We start from the raw sequence: 16983 nt of genomic DNA on the forward strand, positions 1-16983 counted from the left end.
CAAAACAAAATTAATGGTTCACTGAACTTGTAAACATTTATATGGTTAAGTACTCTTTGTCCCTTGTGGCAGCTTACGAATAGTGAGAAGATTTCTAAATTTCATTGCTTAAGACATATAGAATGTACATAGAGAGTTATATGGCATTAACACTGATAGTCATTGTCCAGTAATGATCGGAAAATCACAGTTAAGCTTTGAGCGCTAAGCATTTCAAACTTTCTATTGCTTCTCCTGCAAAATGTATTCCAAATGACATCCATCATTCTTGCAGTGGACTCTTCAAATGTAGTCACATGTCATTACACAACAATTTGACTGCAGCTGCAACAGTTCTAGTCATGTTCACAGACAAACCAAAAGTAGCATGCAGTGTGCTACTTTTCATGCTGTACATTCCGAGAGCTGAAAAATTTGCGACAGGAGGTTCTGAGTTTGTTCACACAGAAGGTGCTACTTTTACAACTGCAGTATAGCTGCAGCTTTGCATATCTGTGTTGATTTTTTAATGTATTGTATATTATGGTTATATTCGAGATATCTTCAGTTAATGAAATACAAGCAACTTCTGACTTTTAACCTATTTTAATTATAAAACAAAACATCAAACTACAAAAACTGAATAAAAATAGAGAAAGTTATGAAGTTACAATCTCCTTCCAGAATTATGATGAAGGGGATAAAGGAAGTTACAAGAACCTTTTGCAAATGTCAGCAAGATTTTTATTTTATTTGTAAATGCTCTTTACTGTATTGGGCCCGAAGTGTGTGCAATTTAATTTTAACATTGTCTTCTGACATTTGCATTGCAGTGTTGCCAGATCTGAGGAGCCACCATATTGCACTTTACTTCCTAAACCATAGTATTTTTGCAAAAACTATTCTACAGTTAAGGAAATTTATAAATATGCATACTGACAAGACCTTTCGGTACAGGCTCTATTTTAGGATTTAGAATAATATTTTCTTACATAATGACATATTCGAAAAGTACCTAAAGAATTCAAACATATATTAAATTTTAAATCAGTTATATTAAATGCTATCGAACATATTATATTAACATAACTCGACACCTAAGAAAAAAAAAATAATAAAAAAGCAGGATCTCTAACTTGACTATCCTGGTAGGCCCAAGTGACTTGTCAACAAATTTGAACTGTTATGATAAGAATTCCCTTCTTCAGGACAGAGTTGCGATAATGTTCCATTGCTACATCAGTTTTTAATGGTAAAAATGTAAAATATGCGAATAGCTGAGCAGAAAAACATTAGAAACGCCAAATTGAAATTTTACAGGAACAGACAAAGAAATACTAGATGCTCACCATAGAAACATTTTCCCACAACCTCCTAGGTTCTACAGCCTAAACTGAAAGTTCCACTTTCATTCTGTACCAACAGAGTTCAATAAAATATAAAAGAGTATGTGTAACGTGATTACATCAGAACAGTGCAAGAGGAAATAAAATGTCGTTTGCAATGTTTTTCCGCTCAGCCATTCATATATAAAAATTGATAGACATATATACGCTAATTACAATCTTAAAGTAATTACATCAATATATTATATTTTATCTGTTATTCAGTTGATTTACGTAATAATTTTCAATTTTTTAATTGAACAGTGGCACAAAAAAGCGTTTGGGATGAATAATAATTTCATACAAGTGTAAATATGAACCTTATAAGACAATGGAACTAATACCTTCTTGCATGTGTTAATTAATCTAAGCCCAACACCTGTTGTTGCATACGTGTTTTTCTTCCCATTTCTAATTATAATGCAGAATCCCTATAAGACACTTTAAGAAGTATTTTTATACTACAATACTGATTGTAATATTGTCTGTAATTAGGAAGTTTGGAAATTTTTTGCACTTAAAACTACTGTACATTTTGTGTACAATAGTGGCACATTGCACCAATGGCAAAACTACAGTATGAATACCACAGTTATTGTAAATCTGGCAACACTGAATTAGCAATAACAATGTCTGCTAAAGCCAATCAACTTTCTTTACAAATTTCAGAGATGCTCCCTTGGTTCAAGTAGATCTATTATTTTTCTATCCAAAGCAATAATCGAAGTTGACATTTTTATTATACAACCGTCAAAAAAAAGAGCAATATATTTAATAACCAACAGCACTATTCTCGTAAACAATATTGACAAACTCTCCTACAACAAAACCAATATAAAAAAAGTTGCAGTTACAACCCTGTTCACACATCACTAATTTAAAATTACACAGCATGAAAAAGTTGTGAATAGCTGGTACAGTAGTAATTTCTTTCAGAATTGCATCATTGTTCACATGTTGCTATGTGCAAGTTGAGCAGTACATTGTAGTGAAGTATGACTACATACCTTTATTTCAGTAGGCAGCATATACCTGAGCAGTAATAAAATGTTGTTAATATTTCTATAACATTTTATTGCTATTTAGGCTGATGCATAACTTTTCTATAAATAGTTTCACCATTTCAAGAAGGAAACAGTTATTCAGGCACCTTCGCCCCTTACATTATTTCATTTCATATGTCCTTGAATATCTTCAACAAAAAATGGAATAGCTGTAGTGATCCATTGTAATGTGTACTTAAACCATCTCAACAAATTTGGTCCATGGTAAAATAGCCTACATACTAATATTTACTCAATTTTAATTATATTTCTGGTCCAGCTAATTTACTCGTCTTTTATTCATTGATTTATAGTACTACCAGGGTTCACTATTCGAAACCTCACAACAGCATTCTTCCATGTTACACCAATATTTCCTTGCATAGGTTATAGGAATATTCATTGCAGTGAATTTCCATCTATTAAGCATGTAACATAAAATAAAAAAGTGACTAAAGGAATGCAATTACAAAAACAGATTAACTTGTGGTAAGTAAATATACAGAATAAAGTAATAATATTGTTTAGTTTCCATCTTTCAAAATATACGTGATTCATTAGTTTTCAATTTCTGAATAAAATAGTTTTATTTTGTTGTTCACAGCAGTACTTTATTGAACCAATATGTGTTATCTAAGAACTTAACACATGCAATTATTTATGTGCAGTTAAATTTTAGTATTTACATATCACCAGAATTGAAAACATTACACACCGACAGAAGAGTTATACATCCAATAATATAAATTACAATCCAAGTTTAGCGAGTCATTTATTTTTAGATTCTGCTACATTTACATTTCAAACAGACAATCTACGTCAGTTTAGTTATTTTGTCCCGGAGGTTTAGACCAATCAACATTCAGAATTAAATGATCATACCCATGACCATTAAGAGAAGCAATTGCCTTCCCTGCATCAGCTCTGAATTTGAAGTGAATATAAGCAAATCCTTTACAATGACCAGTTGCTTTATCCTTTGCTAGATACAATTTATGTATTGGACCAAATGGCTTAACCAAGTCTTCCAAGTCTCCTTCTGTAGTGCTTTCAGAGAGATTAGAGACTCGTATTGCTGTTGTATCATCTCTGCCTCTTGCATTCGTCATAGTATCACCTCTTTTATTACCACCATCACGAAGACTTGGAGGAACATATTTACTATTCTGTGATTTGTTCTTGTCATCACCAGCTGCCATCCCAGGTCCAACACCTGAAGGTCCACCAACAGATTCTGGTTTCTTCTCGTCCAATAACTTTCCTCCAGCAAGTACTGTATCCTTGAATGGACATTTTGTTGTCCAGTGGTCTCCTGCACATTTGCGACATTTGACAACTCCTTTTTCAGCCATTCCCTTGAGTTTGTCTAGTCCATCTTCTTCTGGTTTATTTTCCTCTTCTTTATTTGATATGAACTGCATATAAACATCTTCAGCAACAATTGTGGTAGCAGGATTTGGGCCAGGTTTATCATTCTTTGATTGGCCAAATTTACTCCAAGTTTTCCTTAATGCAATTGTCTTTGATACAATCATACGTTCTATCTTGAATGTTCTGACTACCTTGACCTTTTTATCATCATCGTTATATTTATACTCTGTGATAATCTTGAAACCATTTTGAATTTCTTCAGTAGGTGACGGAAGAGCACCTACAGTTCCCTCCTCTTCAACTTCGTCTGCCCAGCTTGATTTAATTTCATCTGCTGCAGGCATTGCTGTTTAGGCTAGAATGAAGCAAAAATTAAGCTCACTAGAATGCACCATAACTAAAATAAATAAAATTGGTGTGACTAGGATGATGCATACTTTCTCAAACCTTTACATATTTCACAACACTTCAATTCTTTTATCACTATGTTATGAGAGAAACTCCTGGTTATAGTTTACTTTCTTGAACCATTATTAAAAATAAATATTACTAGGGAATGGATTTCTAGTTTGCTATGCCCTAGATACCTATATGTTATATAAATATCTCTAAGTTTCATGTAGGCCTATGCATAATCCACTTATTAAAATTTTATAGGATCTAAGATGCCGAAATGAAACAAACTCCCTATCAATGCCTAAAACCTATGTTTGTGCCTGAAAAGCAGCTTTTAGTATTTTGCATATATTTAAAATAAAAATACCGGTACTAAGAATGCAAAAAAAGCCCAAAAACTACACAAATTATATTTAAAAAACCTCTTGCAGACAGACACTGGTTTGACAAGTTCGTTCCACATTGATCTTAGAAGAGGAGGGAAGAAGATTTTACCTAATTTCCTGGAGTCGAAGTTCGTTTGAAAAAATCCATCGTAGCATAAAAGGGATGGTAGGTTGTTCAGGTTAGGCGAGAGATTACAAATTATTTTTTGCGTCAATGCACCCCCATTATGCAAAATAAAACAGATCAATCAGCAATCAGTTTATTTTGCTGATATCTGAGTCTTCAGTTCAATACTGAACATGCGCAATATGTGATAACTGGAACTTGGAAAATTCAAGTCGTCCAAATTTTGTTTCTGGGTCATACATAAATTCCACCTAAAATGAAATATTTACTAAAGTTAAACTTATTAATTTTATATAAACTCATAAAAGTCCTAAATTGGATTTTATAAGGTCCTAAATCTCTCTTTTTTAGCATCTAGAAGTCCGTTCTCTAATTATTACTATAGCAGAGGAGGCAAGAACTGTCCTGTGACTTTATCATGCACTGTATCTAGGGGAACATGGGACACGTTGAAACAAAGGCCACTTTGAAACAATCCCGCCATTTCTTGTAAATAAATATGAGAGGAAAATTTTTGTTGCTAAGTGTTGGCAGGCTTTTAGAACCATTACATATTTCTTACTCGTGTGGATTGTGAATGTTGTTTTGCAGTTACAGCAGAAAGTGTATTACTGTTAATGGTGAGTAAATTTTTAGTAGTTTGTTCTAAAAGGTCCTTCTTTAAAATAATTCGTTTGTTTTCTTTATAGTAATAGGAAATGAAATGTTTAAGTCATTGTAATAATAACTTCAAAAGTTATGAAACCAGCAAGGTATCTTTATAACCATAATATGCATATAATGAGAATTAGTGCATATGGTCCACCATGAAACATAGCATAATGGGCCACCATGAAACACTGATGATAAAGAGGCCACAATGAAACAATATTTTATATTAGAATTTTATTTAAAAAATATAACCTAAATTATAGTTGTAGCTGGGCATGGTAAACATAGGCCCGTAAGTTACATTTATTTCGTATTTTCAGATTAAACATGGGAAGGAATAGACAAAGAAAAACAAATAAGGGAAACTCCTCTGAAGAGCAAATGAGAAATGCTATAAGTCAAGTGAAATCAGAAGGGAAAACACTGAGAGAAGCTGCAGCTGCACATGGAATTTCATATGCTACTCTTCACCGTTATGTAAAGAAATTTGATTTGGATCCTACAGTGAAACTGAAACCTAAATATGATATAAGAAGGGTTATTCCAGACCATATTGAAGAATTATTAGTCACGTACCTTCAACAGTCAGCTGATAGAGCCTATGGTACCACACCAAAAGAATGCCGTAAATTGGCACATCAAATTGCTTTAAAAAATGCTATTTCAGTGCCAAGAAACTGGAAAGAACAAGAGATGGCTGGATTGGATTGGTTGTATTACTTCCTGAAGCGACATCCTGAGCTGAGCATTCGGAAACCAGAATCATGCAGTCTAAGTAGAGCGACTGCATTCAACAAAAGCAACGTAAAGGTGTTTTTTTGATAATTTACGGAAATGTTATGAACGAAACCCAGATTTTGCAAATGGGACAAGAGTTTTTAATTTAGACGAGACTGGTACAAAAACTGCTCCCGATAGTCAACCACGTATCATTGCTCAAAAAGCGAAGAAGAGTGTTTGCCAAGTGACCAGTGGCGAACGCGGTGTTCTTGTGACAACATGTTGCATTGTGTCCGCAAGTGTTGTAGCACTTCCACCAGTGCTGATTTTCCCAAGGGTGCACTTCAAGGAAAACATGCTTCATGGTGCTCCTCCCGGATCCTTGGGTTTGGCCTCAAAATCAGGTTGGATGACAACTAATTTATTTACAGAGGTTATTAGACATTTTATTAAACATTCTGGCACAACTCCAGAGAACCCTGCACTGCTCATCTATGACAATCATGAGAGCCATCTCTCAGTGGAAGCAGTTGATCTTGCTAAAAGAAGTGGAGTAACCATTCTCACAATACCACCACATTGTTCAGCAAGACTTCAGCCTTTGGATGTGTCAGTGTTCTTTTAATTTAAGGCACATTATAATTCTGCTTTGAATGCTGCAGTTCTTAAGAAATCAGGGACCCCAGTGACCATCTACGATGTAGCAGCCTGTGTTGGAATTGCCCATAGCAGAGGAATGACCCCAGAAAATATCATGAGTGGATTTAAGAAAAGCGGAATATTTCCATACGATCCTGATGTCTTTATTCATGTTGATTTTCTTCCAAGTGAAGTGACAAACAGGCTCCCTCCTGCTCCTCCTACAGATTTGGATAAGGACATTCAAGAACAAGAACAAGAAAACAGAGTTCCTAAAACACCGCAGAAACAAAAGATGAGCGCTCATGCAGTTGTCACCCCGGAAGATATTCGACCTTTCCCAAAGGCACAAGAAAGAAGACCTGCAGCATCTAAAAGACGTAGAGTAAGAAGTGTCATCATCACCGATACACCTGAGAAAATGGCAAATGAGGAAATAGGGAAGAACCGAAATCCTCAGGGGAAAAATATGAATAAAAGACCTCTGAAGAAAAAAGTACGAGAAACAGTGACATTCAGAATGTGATGAATTTCAGTCAGAAGATCACCGTTCATCAGATGAGGATGTTGATTGGGCTAGTTCTGATCCAGTTCCTCCCATGAATTTTAATGGGGATCCTGTAAAAGGTGACTTTGTATTAGTGAAATTTATGACTGAACGAGGAGGTGTTGCCTCAACAATTTATTATACCGGGCAGGTTGTGAAAGTGATGGCAGATGACATTGAAGTAAACTTTTTAAGAAAAAGTGTAAAATTTGAAAACAAATTTATTTTTCCTGCAGTTCCAGATCAATCGTTGGTAGAAAAACAGCAAATTGTATTTATTTTGCCACAACCCACTATGTTGGGTAAAACAAAACGACAGCAGTCATTTATTTCCTTTGCAATTAATCTATCAAGTTACAACATTCGTTAACGAATCACTGAAATGTGACAATTGTGCTTATATTTGTAGTTTATTTCGTTGCAATGGATGTTTAACTAATAACAATGTTTTTTTTCATGGTCCTTAGTGTTATTGTCTTACTATTAACATTCTGTTTCAAGGTGGACTTAACTATGTTTCAACCTACCCCATGGTATGAGGCACGATAAACACAGGCACATTATAAGATTGCAATTTTTTCACACAAAGTTTCAATTAATGTTAGCTAGCTTGATATGGTATTGCTAGTTTATTGATATGTCTTACCTCTGAAACAAAAATTTTGAGAATATTCAAAATAAAAAAATTATAAATAAATAAAATATATTTTTTGTTTCAATGTTGCCCATGTTCCCCTATATCACCAGTGTGGTATGAAGGGGGAAGATAAGTTTTTAGCCTGAGCTGAACTTCCATGTCAGTAAATTCGTGTAATATTAATGACCGTCACCCATCATATGCCAAAACTCTTTTTCTGATCACCTAACTCTTCCCTTCTCACATAACTCACATGCCAGGTCTCACAGGGAAAGAATAGACTTTTGATGTTCTTAGTAAAGGACATGAACAGCAAAGAACCAGAGCGTGGTGTTTCAAATAGTAGCATTCCCCCTCCCTCCACCCTGGAGGCAGATAGCAGGCAGACAGATTTTGTGTTCATTAGTGGCAAGTGCAGAAGTGCGCACAATATAACTCAACAAAGTGTATATATATATATATATATATATATATATATATATATATATATATATATATATATATATATTTATATGACTATGACATCTTCACTATACTAGTTTCCACCTTATGAGGCTACTAAACAGGAAGTAACACCATGTTGCTGTCTGTAGAGGCTCGGTTGCCACATAGTTGTGGCGTGAGTTCAAATTGAGTTAAGGGTTTGCAGTTTTCACCAGAATATTTGAAGTATGCATATGATGGAGGATTTGAAATTCTTACGATTTACACTTTTACACTTGAAATAACAGCGGAAATGATACAGCACATGAAAGCAACTATATATAATGCACGTGGCTTGGTGAAAAGTATTGGGAATAAGTTTGAATTAGGAACAAAAAAAGTTTCCTTCCCAGGCAGGATTCGAACCACTAAGTCTTAGTTACCAGTCTATCGTGCTTTGAAGTGAACAAGGCTCTGAAATCAGCTACAAGGTCGGTCTGATTTTTTTGCCACTACTGTACATTGTGATTCATAAATATTAGTGGAAAATATAGAAAAATAAACTTTTTTTGACAACTGTCTTTTATAATATTGCCAACCAAAGTGATTTCTTTACTTCATTACATTGTATAGGATTGTTATAAATATATGTATGATTTATATCATTTCTAAAATTCAAGGTCTAAGTTCACATTTAATTTGACTCATATATTTACTATAAACCATTATTATTCTTGTATGTGTAATATTATTCTGTGTTTTTGGCAACCCAGGATGCCTGGACAGACAATTATATTCACTTGGAAATAAATTGTATTCACTGCATACACAATGACAATTTTATTCCAAAAAAACTTTAAATTCAAAGGTGTTACATATAAAATAAACTCAATTACACTTCTTTGATATCAAGTTTCTTTGTAAAACAGTCTGTCCCCTTTCAATTCAACAACTATTTTAGATAGCTTGCATAAAATCTGGTCAGTTTCATATATGTTGTGTTCTCCTTCATTGCCTTTAAAAAGCAGTCCATAACTGCCAGCACTCTTAAGACACATTATTTTAACGTCATCTTCACCTACAGAACTTTGTAACATATTTGAAACTTCGGTTATGCTATTATCAAATTTGACTAATAATACAGAAGTTCCTACTTCAATATTCATAGATATTAATTCATACCTTTCCTTGAAAGAAACTCTATCTGCTGACTCATCAGTGTCTGCACCATGCACCAAAGAATTCTTACAAATGGCCTTTGAAGTTGAAGGATCGATACCTAACTGATAATGATAACTGGCCTTTTTGCTTAAAAAGAAGGTAACAAATTAAATGGTAACCTTAATGCAGTGTACTTGTGTTAGGCCTATCCCTTTTATGGTTGTAGTACTTTTAAACATCATACTTATATTGAATCTGCCATAAAGCAATTGAAGCAACTCAAAGGCAGACAGACCAAATCTTAAAACTTTATGGATGATATACATTGGAAGTAATTTTGTTTCTTCCTTTCTAATTTAAAGAATTTTAACATCTCTTTAAGTGCAATATTTAACGAAAATGTCACCTATATGTCGTAACTAACGTTACATATGCGTAACTCACGCCAAGGTCACATTACACACTTTCAGATTTCAAAATAGGTTCTTGTATAACACCAACAATGCATTTTTTTGCAGCTATGATTTAAGATAGGGATGAATATTACGAAGACTAAAAATATAAACGACAGATGTGATTATTAACGCATCTATGAAAAAAAGAAAAATATATTTTCGTTACGTTACGCGGCAGATGGTTGTATTTTAACTCTCATTATATATTCAAACTGGATACGTAATATTCAAGCCTAAACATGTCCTAACTTATCCCAGATCACTATATCTCTGTTTATAATAATATGTATATAATAAATTCATGTATTGTGGGTCCCTATCACCACGGCATGGCGCGTCCTCAGGTTGCAGATAGAGGTGACAGCCTCCAGACATGGAGGGTAGCTGCAGATATATTGAATAAGCAGTCATGGACAGCCGGTAAGGGGGTGGACCTCCAGCTTGGGGGTTGGGCAAAGGGCTAATAACCCATCACCATAAAAAACAGCTTGTTACGAATCCATACAATAAGCTTCGGAATGAGACTGATTTTCTGGCACAATCACAGCAAAGGAATAAGGTTATAAGGGTACAGTACATCAGTTATTCATAGATTTCAAAAAGGCATACGACTCGGTTAAAAGAGAAGTTTTATATAATGTTGAATTTGGTATTCCCAAGAAACTAGTTCGATTAATTAAAATGTGTCTCAGTGAAACTTACAGCAGAGTCTGTATAGGCCAGTTTCTATCTGATGCATTTCCAATTCACTGTGGGCTAAAGCAAGGAGATGCACTATCACCTTTACTTTTTAACTTTGCTCTAGAATATGCCATTAGGAAAGTTCAGAATAACAGACAGGGTTTGGAATTGAACGGGTTACATCAGCTTCTTGTCTATGCGGATGATGTGAATATGTTAGGAGAAAATCCACAAACGATTAGGGAAAACACGGAAATTTTACTTGAAGCAAGTAAAGCGATAGGTTTGGAAGTAAATCCCGAAAAGACTAAGTATATGATTATGTCTCGTGACAAGAATATTGTACGAAATAGAAACATAAAAATTGGAGATTTATCCTTCGAAGAGGTGGAAAAATTCAAATATCTTGGAGCAACAGTAACAAATATAAATGACACTCGGGAGGAAATTAAACGCAGAATAAATATGGGAAATGCATGTTATTATTCGGTTGAGAAGTTTTTGTCATCTAGTCTGCTGTGAAAAAATCTGAAAGTTAGAATTTATAAAACAGTTATATTACCGGTTGTTCTGTATGGTTGTGAAGCTTGGACTCTCACTCTGAGGAACAGAGATTAAGGATGTTTGAGAATAAGGTTCTTAGGAAAATATTTGGGGCTAAGAGGGATGAAGTTACAGGAGAATGGAGAAAGTTACACAACACAGAACTACACGCATTGTATTCTTCACCTGACATAATTAGGAACATTAAATCCAAACGTTTGAGATGGGCAGGGCATGTAGCATGTATGGGCGAATCCAGAATTGCATATAGGGTGTTAGTGGGAGACTGGAGGGAAAAATACCTTTGGGGAGGCCGAGACGTAGATGGGAGGATAATATTAAAATGGATTTGAGGGAGGTGGGATATGATGATAGAGACTGGATTAATCTTGCTCAGGATAGGAACTGATGGCGGGCTTATGTGAGGGCGGCAATGAACCTGCGGGTTCCTTAAAAGCCATAAGTAAGTAACAAAGTATGTATATAATAAATATCTCTGAACCAGACAATTTTGCACACTGAAAGAATTGCTTGTAAACAGATGTAGAAAGCGCTAATCATCACCAAACTAACTCGCGGGAAAATACAAGGATAACGCATTTCCATAGGAACTATATTAACTTTGAGAAAGTTCACTTCATGTACTTCAAGGAAATATGTAAATTTCAGACAAAATGATAATTTTAAAATTTAGTGCTTTTGTCCTTAATTTCATGGAATGACCTTTATGTATGGTATTATTTGCATGAATGCTTCAGGTATCATTATCAGAAACTGATATCATGTGTTTGATACCTTTGAAAATATTTGGTGTTAACTATGCATAACTATAATTTTTAAGGGTGTTTATATCAACGAGAGTCGGTATACGCTGTATGCTAATCAGACTTCAGATGTATAAAAACAGCACGGTATTGAATAATTCCATGCAGTATAGTTTATTCCTGATATCAATACCAATAGGTTGGCTATTCAACATTATATCTTTAACTTACATGACTCTTCCGTGATTCTACCGCAAGATTTTCCGAAATTTTCATACTGTCATCTCACTCAATATAATAATAATAATAATAATAATAATAATAATAATAATGGAGTAGAGACTCCAATAGGAATTCATTTCACTCAAATAAAAGAGAGCACAAATAATTTATTTCTTGATCTAGTAGTATGACTTTCGTATTTTTGTCATTGTTTTATTATGTTTTTTACTTCTGGTAGTGTGGAAGAGAAGGCCTCGTGGCCTTAACTCTACCAGAATAAATAAATAATAACTGGCTCATTGACATGTTCGTTCGCAAGCCATTAACTTATTTTTTTTTTTTTTACACTGTGCTATTAGAGACAACACAACAGAACATAACCATGACACAACAGTGCAAGATGTCGTCTGACAATTCCTGCTCTTTACAAGAACCAATCAGATTCACTGACTGGCAGTGGCGTAGCATGAAATTTTGAGCAGGGGAAGCTAACTCAAGTTGTCTTTCATGCAATATGAGAAAACGTATTACAAAAATACAGTCTTAAAATAAATAGTAGTCAATGTCAAGTCAGCAGTCGAAGATTGGCTGAACATCGTAAGTAACACCAATAAGGCATGATCGCAAATGATATGTAGTAAAATATGATTTCACGGTTTACACATATCTCTTAACAAATAGACACATATACGTATAACATTAGCTCACACCCTGTCATACTTAGAGAAATCACAATATTAATATCATTACGTAAGTCTTTTGGTTGTGTCCTTCATTGACAGCAAGGGAGTCGGTCATTTGTTTTTTAAATCACACTTTTGTTCGTAAGTCAGTCTTGATAATATAATTGTCCTAAAAATATTCAAGTAAATTAGTGTCAGGAACTGTTATTTCGCTCATTATTTATTATATCAGCCACAATGCACACTAACACTTCAACTGAACACAACTGACGAAAAGGGATAAATCAGAAACTACTTATTTTAAATGTTAAAGCTAGCTTCTTGCGACTAGGGTAGTTTAGTTAGAAAGGGATGGAAAATCAGCAGGGTGGATTACACAGAAGAAACCAGTCTGCTTGGAAGCTGGTGTGTGCAGGCTTCTTGTTTACTGCTGAATCACAAATCATCCTGACCTGCAGCATTACAATATTTAACGCGTCAATATAAATTCTATTAAAATTAATAAATAATTTTCTCCATGAACTGCAAGTTTATGATGAAATTATTATTAACTGGGGAAGCTAAGCTTTTTAGCTTACATTGACGCTATGCCACTGCTGACTGGGACTGATGGACACAGCCACCACCTTTGCACGCTGATGGAAAAGCTGGAGCATCAATAAAGTCATTGCTGAAATTCTGAACACCGTAATGCCATCTGACTGCTCAGTGCTGATATGTTACTAGTCAGCGATGTATGCAATAGAGGAGAAAGAAGCTGGCCACTTTAACCCATTATCTCCTGGCTTAGTTGCCGCATGTGTAATGCTTTATTGCTGTCACTTATGAGGTTCAAACCTATCATCGGACAGTTGATTAAACAACAACAACTGTAATTAAGTTAGGTTGTGTGTATAAGTTTTCTGCTAAGACCTAAGCTTTATTCTGTAAATAGATCGGCCATACTGAACTATGTACAGTAATCTCAAATTCATAATTTATAAGTTTAGTTTCTCTACAGTTGAATCATATTTTCTAGTACATCAGGGGGCGGCTGAAGTCCACCCTTAAGCCGGCCCCCCTCCCACCCCAACATGAAAATGAATATTAGTCAGTGGCGTGTGGTGATAAATAATCCTGGTGGTGCACAAATATTTATTATGATTATCATATTATTATTACACCCTATTATTATTATTATTCTTATTATTATTAGGCCTATTATTATTATTGGTACTAACTACGACATAACTATTAATATATGTTATATAGGTATAGATTTACATAATTTTGTTAGTCAAGAAATTGCAGTTAATCAGTTTCCTATGTAGGTCCAGTAACAGCAAAGTAAAGTGTTCAATTTCTATGCAGCATACCATAAATAATATTGTTTTCGCTATATTACGTTTTATAACACAGTTCAAATGTTTACAAGCATTCGATACGTGTCGTCTCATCAGCCTTAACTGCTAAAAGTCAGCAGGAATCTTTATTTCTTTGAAATCTCATCATGGCATACATCCAAAATGGCTTCAAGGATTTCGTGCTGTATAGTGTTTGATATGCTTTTAAACACTGTCCCTCTTTCCAAATGTTCCTTAAGAGTGCATCTAATTCAGAACTAAAATTGACGAGGCCAAGAAAAATACTAGCGTTTAAAGATGAGCTTCCGGCTTCGTGACTTCTTAAAGCCAACTCAGAAGCTCCACAAAACCGCACGCACTTATCTGTTCTTGGTAACGTTATCATTGTGAAGTTCGACAGTCTCATTGAATCCAATTGTGTTGTATGTTTGTTTGACCCAAAATTGCTAATTTAACATTATTGTTGAGTGTGCAGCTGAAGAATCGTGTTTTTATTTCTTTCATTCATGTGCTTCAAATCAATCATACCTACAGAACGATAATCAAAATTATTTAGTTACTACGCACAGTCCTAAATTCAAACAGAAAAATAAATAAAATTCATAACACGTAGCCTACTTGTTTTTGTCAATGAATGTTTGCCGCCGAACAATAGGCAAGGAAAACAAAGTACAGCGTCTTTTATATTGCAGCCACATATTGTATTTTTCGTAAGTCCGAATGTTGAATTTTTTGTCACTTCTCTATTACTGTTCTTCGTTACTTATAATTTCAATTCCTGTGTACGTCTACCCATCTTCTTTATTTTTATCTTTTCGTGTAAAGTGCTTACAGAAAATTACATATTTAAAAGATTTTGCACACTATTCATTGCAATATTTATGATACAACGGGCCAACAGCTACTGCAGACAGCTTGAGAACACATCTGAAAGTGCTCCTAACCCCGCCTACGCATACTGTACTGGCTCCCTACCATGCTCCAAAGCCTGCCAGTGAAACAGTACTACTGCGCATGCTCGAATGTAACAGTGTGCCGCAAGTGTCGAGCGGTAAACGTAAGTCCCAGGCGTCAACAAGACCAGTACACGTGCAGTGTTACAGTATTTTTACATAGTATTATAATAAAGAATTATGTCGCTCACATAGTCTATTGCAGCTCATTGATATAACTTTAAAAACATGTGTTATCTGAAGAGGTGGTCCACTGCTCCTGTGCTCCTTAAGAGAAATCGCCACTGATATTAGTCTATATGAATTATTGGGAAAATATTAGAACACGGATTGCACCTACCAAATTATGTCTTAAAATACTAAAAAGAGCAGATTTGTCTGCGTTTGTCTTATGCGGATCATTATATTTACGAAAAGGCACTTTTCAGTACCAATAATTTATTTTGTGTGCACAAGGTTGGAATTTTGAAGAGGGAAAGAGTGCAATCCATGTTCTGGAGTTTATCCTTTTTTTTTGTGGCGCATAATACAATTATGAGATTGATTTGTCTGTTTTCTCCCTGATCACAAATCCTAAGCGGGTATATAAACGTAAATCGCATTAAGCAGAACGTAGAAGCTCTGCTCACTATTCCTTCCACTTTTCCCCTACTAGCTAACCGACCAGACACTTTACGTGATACATGAGCGTAGGGTCGAATGCACATTTCATGTGGGTGGGAATATCTTCCCCTACTGGCGTTCTCTTTATTCCGATTTATCCTGAAACTGTTATGTCTTGGAAATAAGATTATTTATAGGCTGTAATGTGCATTTTTTCACTTACATTGTCCCTTTTATATTTTGGTGTGCCCACACCAGCTCCCCCTCCAATTTGAAAGTTTTGGCGCCGCTACTATAGTAGTCTACATACGACATTTTGACACAAGCCACGTTTCGCAAACATATCGACGTGCTTTTACAATATTCTAGTAATTTCCGGTATTACCTAACATTAACCTCCATTTTAATGCATTACCTGAATTAAACTCTTCAGTGTTTGTTTAATGTAAAGTACTGCTGTCTAAGAACTTTCGATAATTTTATGACTTCAACAATTTGTTTTCCTCCTTTCTTCACGCAATCTTCGTACCGGATCCGGAAGAACTTGTTAGGTGCACATGTTAGGTGCAAGCAGAGAGTATAGAGGAATAAATTGCGCAATCCAATGTGCTAATAACACAGTCTTGGCAAATCTATGGCGGATGGCGTAAACAGTGTGTTACCCACGGCGTGAGTAGTGATACGAAAGTCTATTTTCCTGAGTGAAAGCCAGGACGAAAAGTTTTTCCTAAGTAAGTAGTAAGCGCAAGGAAGACACACCAGTGTTTATCTCTACAAAAACAAAGGAAGGAAACAACTAAAGAAACATAACGTGATCCGCACGTGCTCCGGAAGAGCGGCCATATCTCTTTAGAAACCAGGGTATATAAAACAACTCTCACCTAAAAACATAACCGGAAGTGACGTCTAACCAAAGATGACGGACAACGAAACTTCAGTTAACCAAGTAGACTACTGCGACATCTGTCGGAAGTCGGTTGAAAACAATGACAACGCAGTTGAGTGCGAAGAATGCTGCAGATGGCAGCATTCAGAATGCCTTGGCCTAACAAAAGGAGAATACGAAATAATAAAAAGGAAGACTTGCAAGCTGACCTGGCTATGCACAGTGTGTAAGCCAAAGCTTCTACGGAAGCCAAAGGATGTAGAGGACAAGCTAGAGAAGCTTGCGGAAAAACTTGAAGAGATGATGGACCTTATGGGGAACAAACTAGAGGAAAAAATTCGGAAGGAATTACACACTGTCCTGCCGGACGAACTAGAGAAGTATG

General features: G+C 35.2%; 1 protein-coding gene across 1 annotated transcript; it reads right to left on the reverse strand.

The window, feature by feature from the left end:
- Positions 1 to 566: 566 nt before the first annotated feature.
- Positions 567 to 16263, reverse strand: LOC138714907 (eukaryotic translation initiation factor 3 subunit G-like). Its single transcript, XM_069847183.1, has 2 exons — positions 16128 to 16263; positions 567 to 4133 (listed from the first exon to the last, which is right to left on the reverse strand). The coding sequence occupies exon 2, from the start codon at positions 4120 to 4122 to the stop codon at positions 3232 to 3234; it is 891 nt and encodes a 296-aa protein (XP_069703284.1). The 5' UTR covers positions 4123 to 4133; positions 16128 to 16263; the 3' UTR covers positions 567 to 3231.
- Between the last annotated feature and the right edge of the window lie 720 nt (positions 16264 to 16983).

The sequence above is a fragment of the Periplaneta americana genome, chromosome 15, assembly GCF_040183065.1.
Source record: "Periplaneta americana isolate PAMFEO1 chromosome 15, P.americana_PAMFEO1_priV1, whole genome shotgun sequence".
In the NCBI taxonomy this organism is placed as follows: domain Eukaryota; kingdom Metazoa; phylum Arthropoda; class Insecta; order Blattodea; family Blattidae; genus Periplaneta; species Periplaneta americana.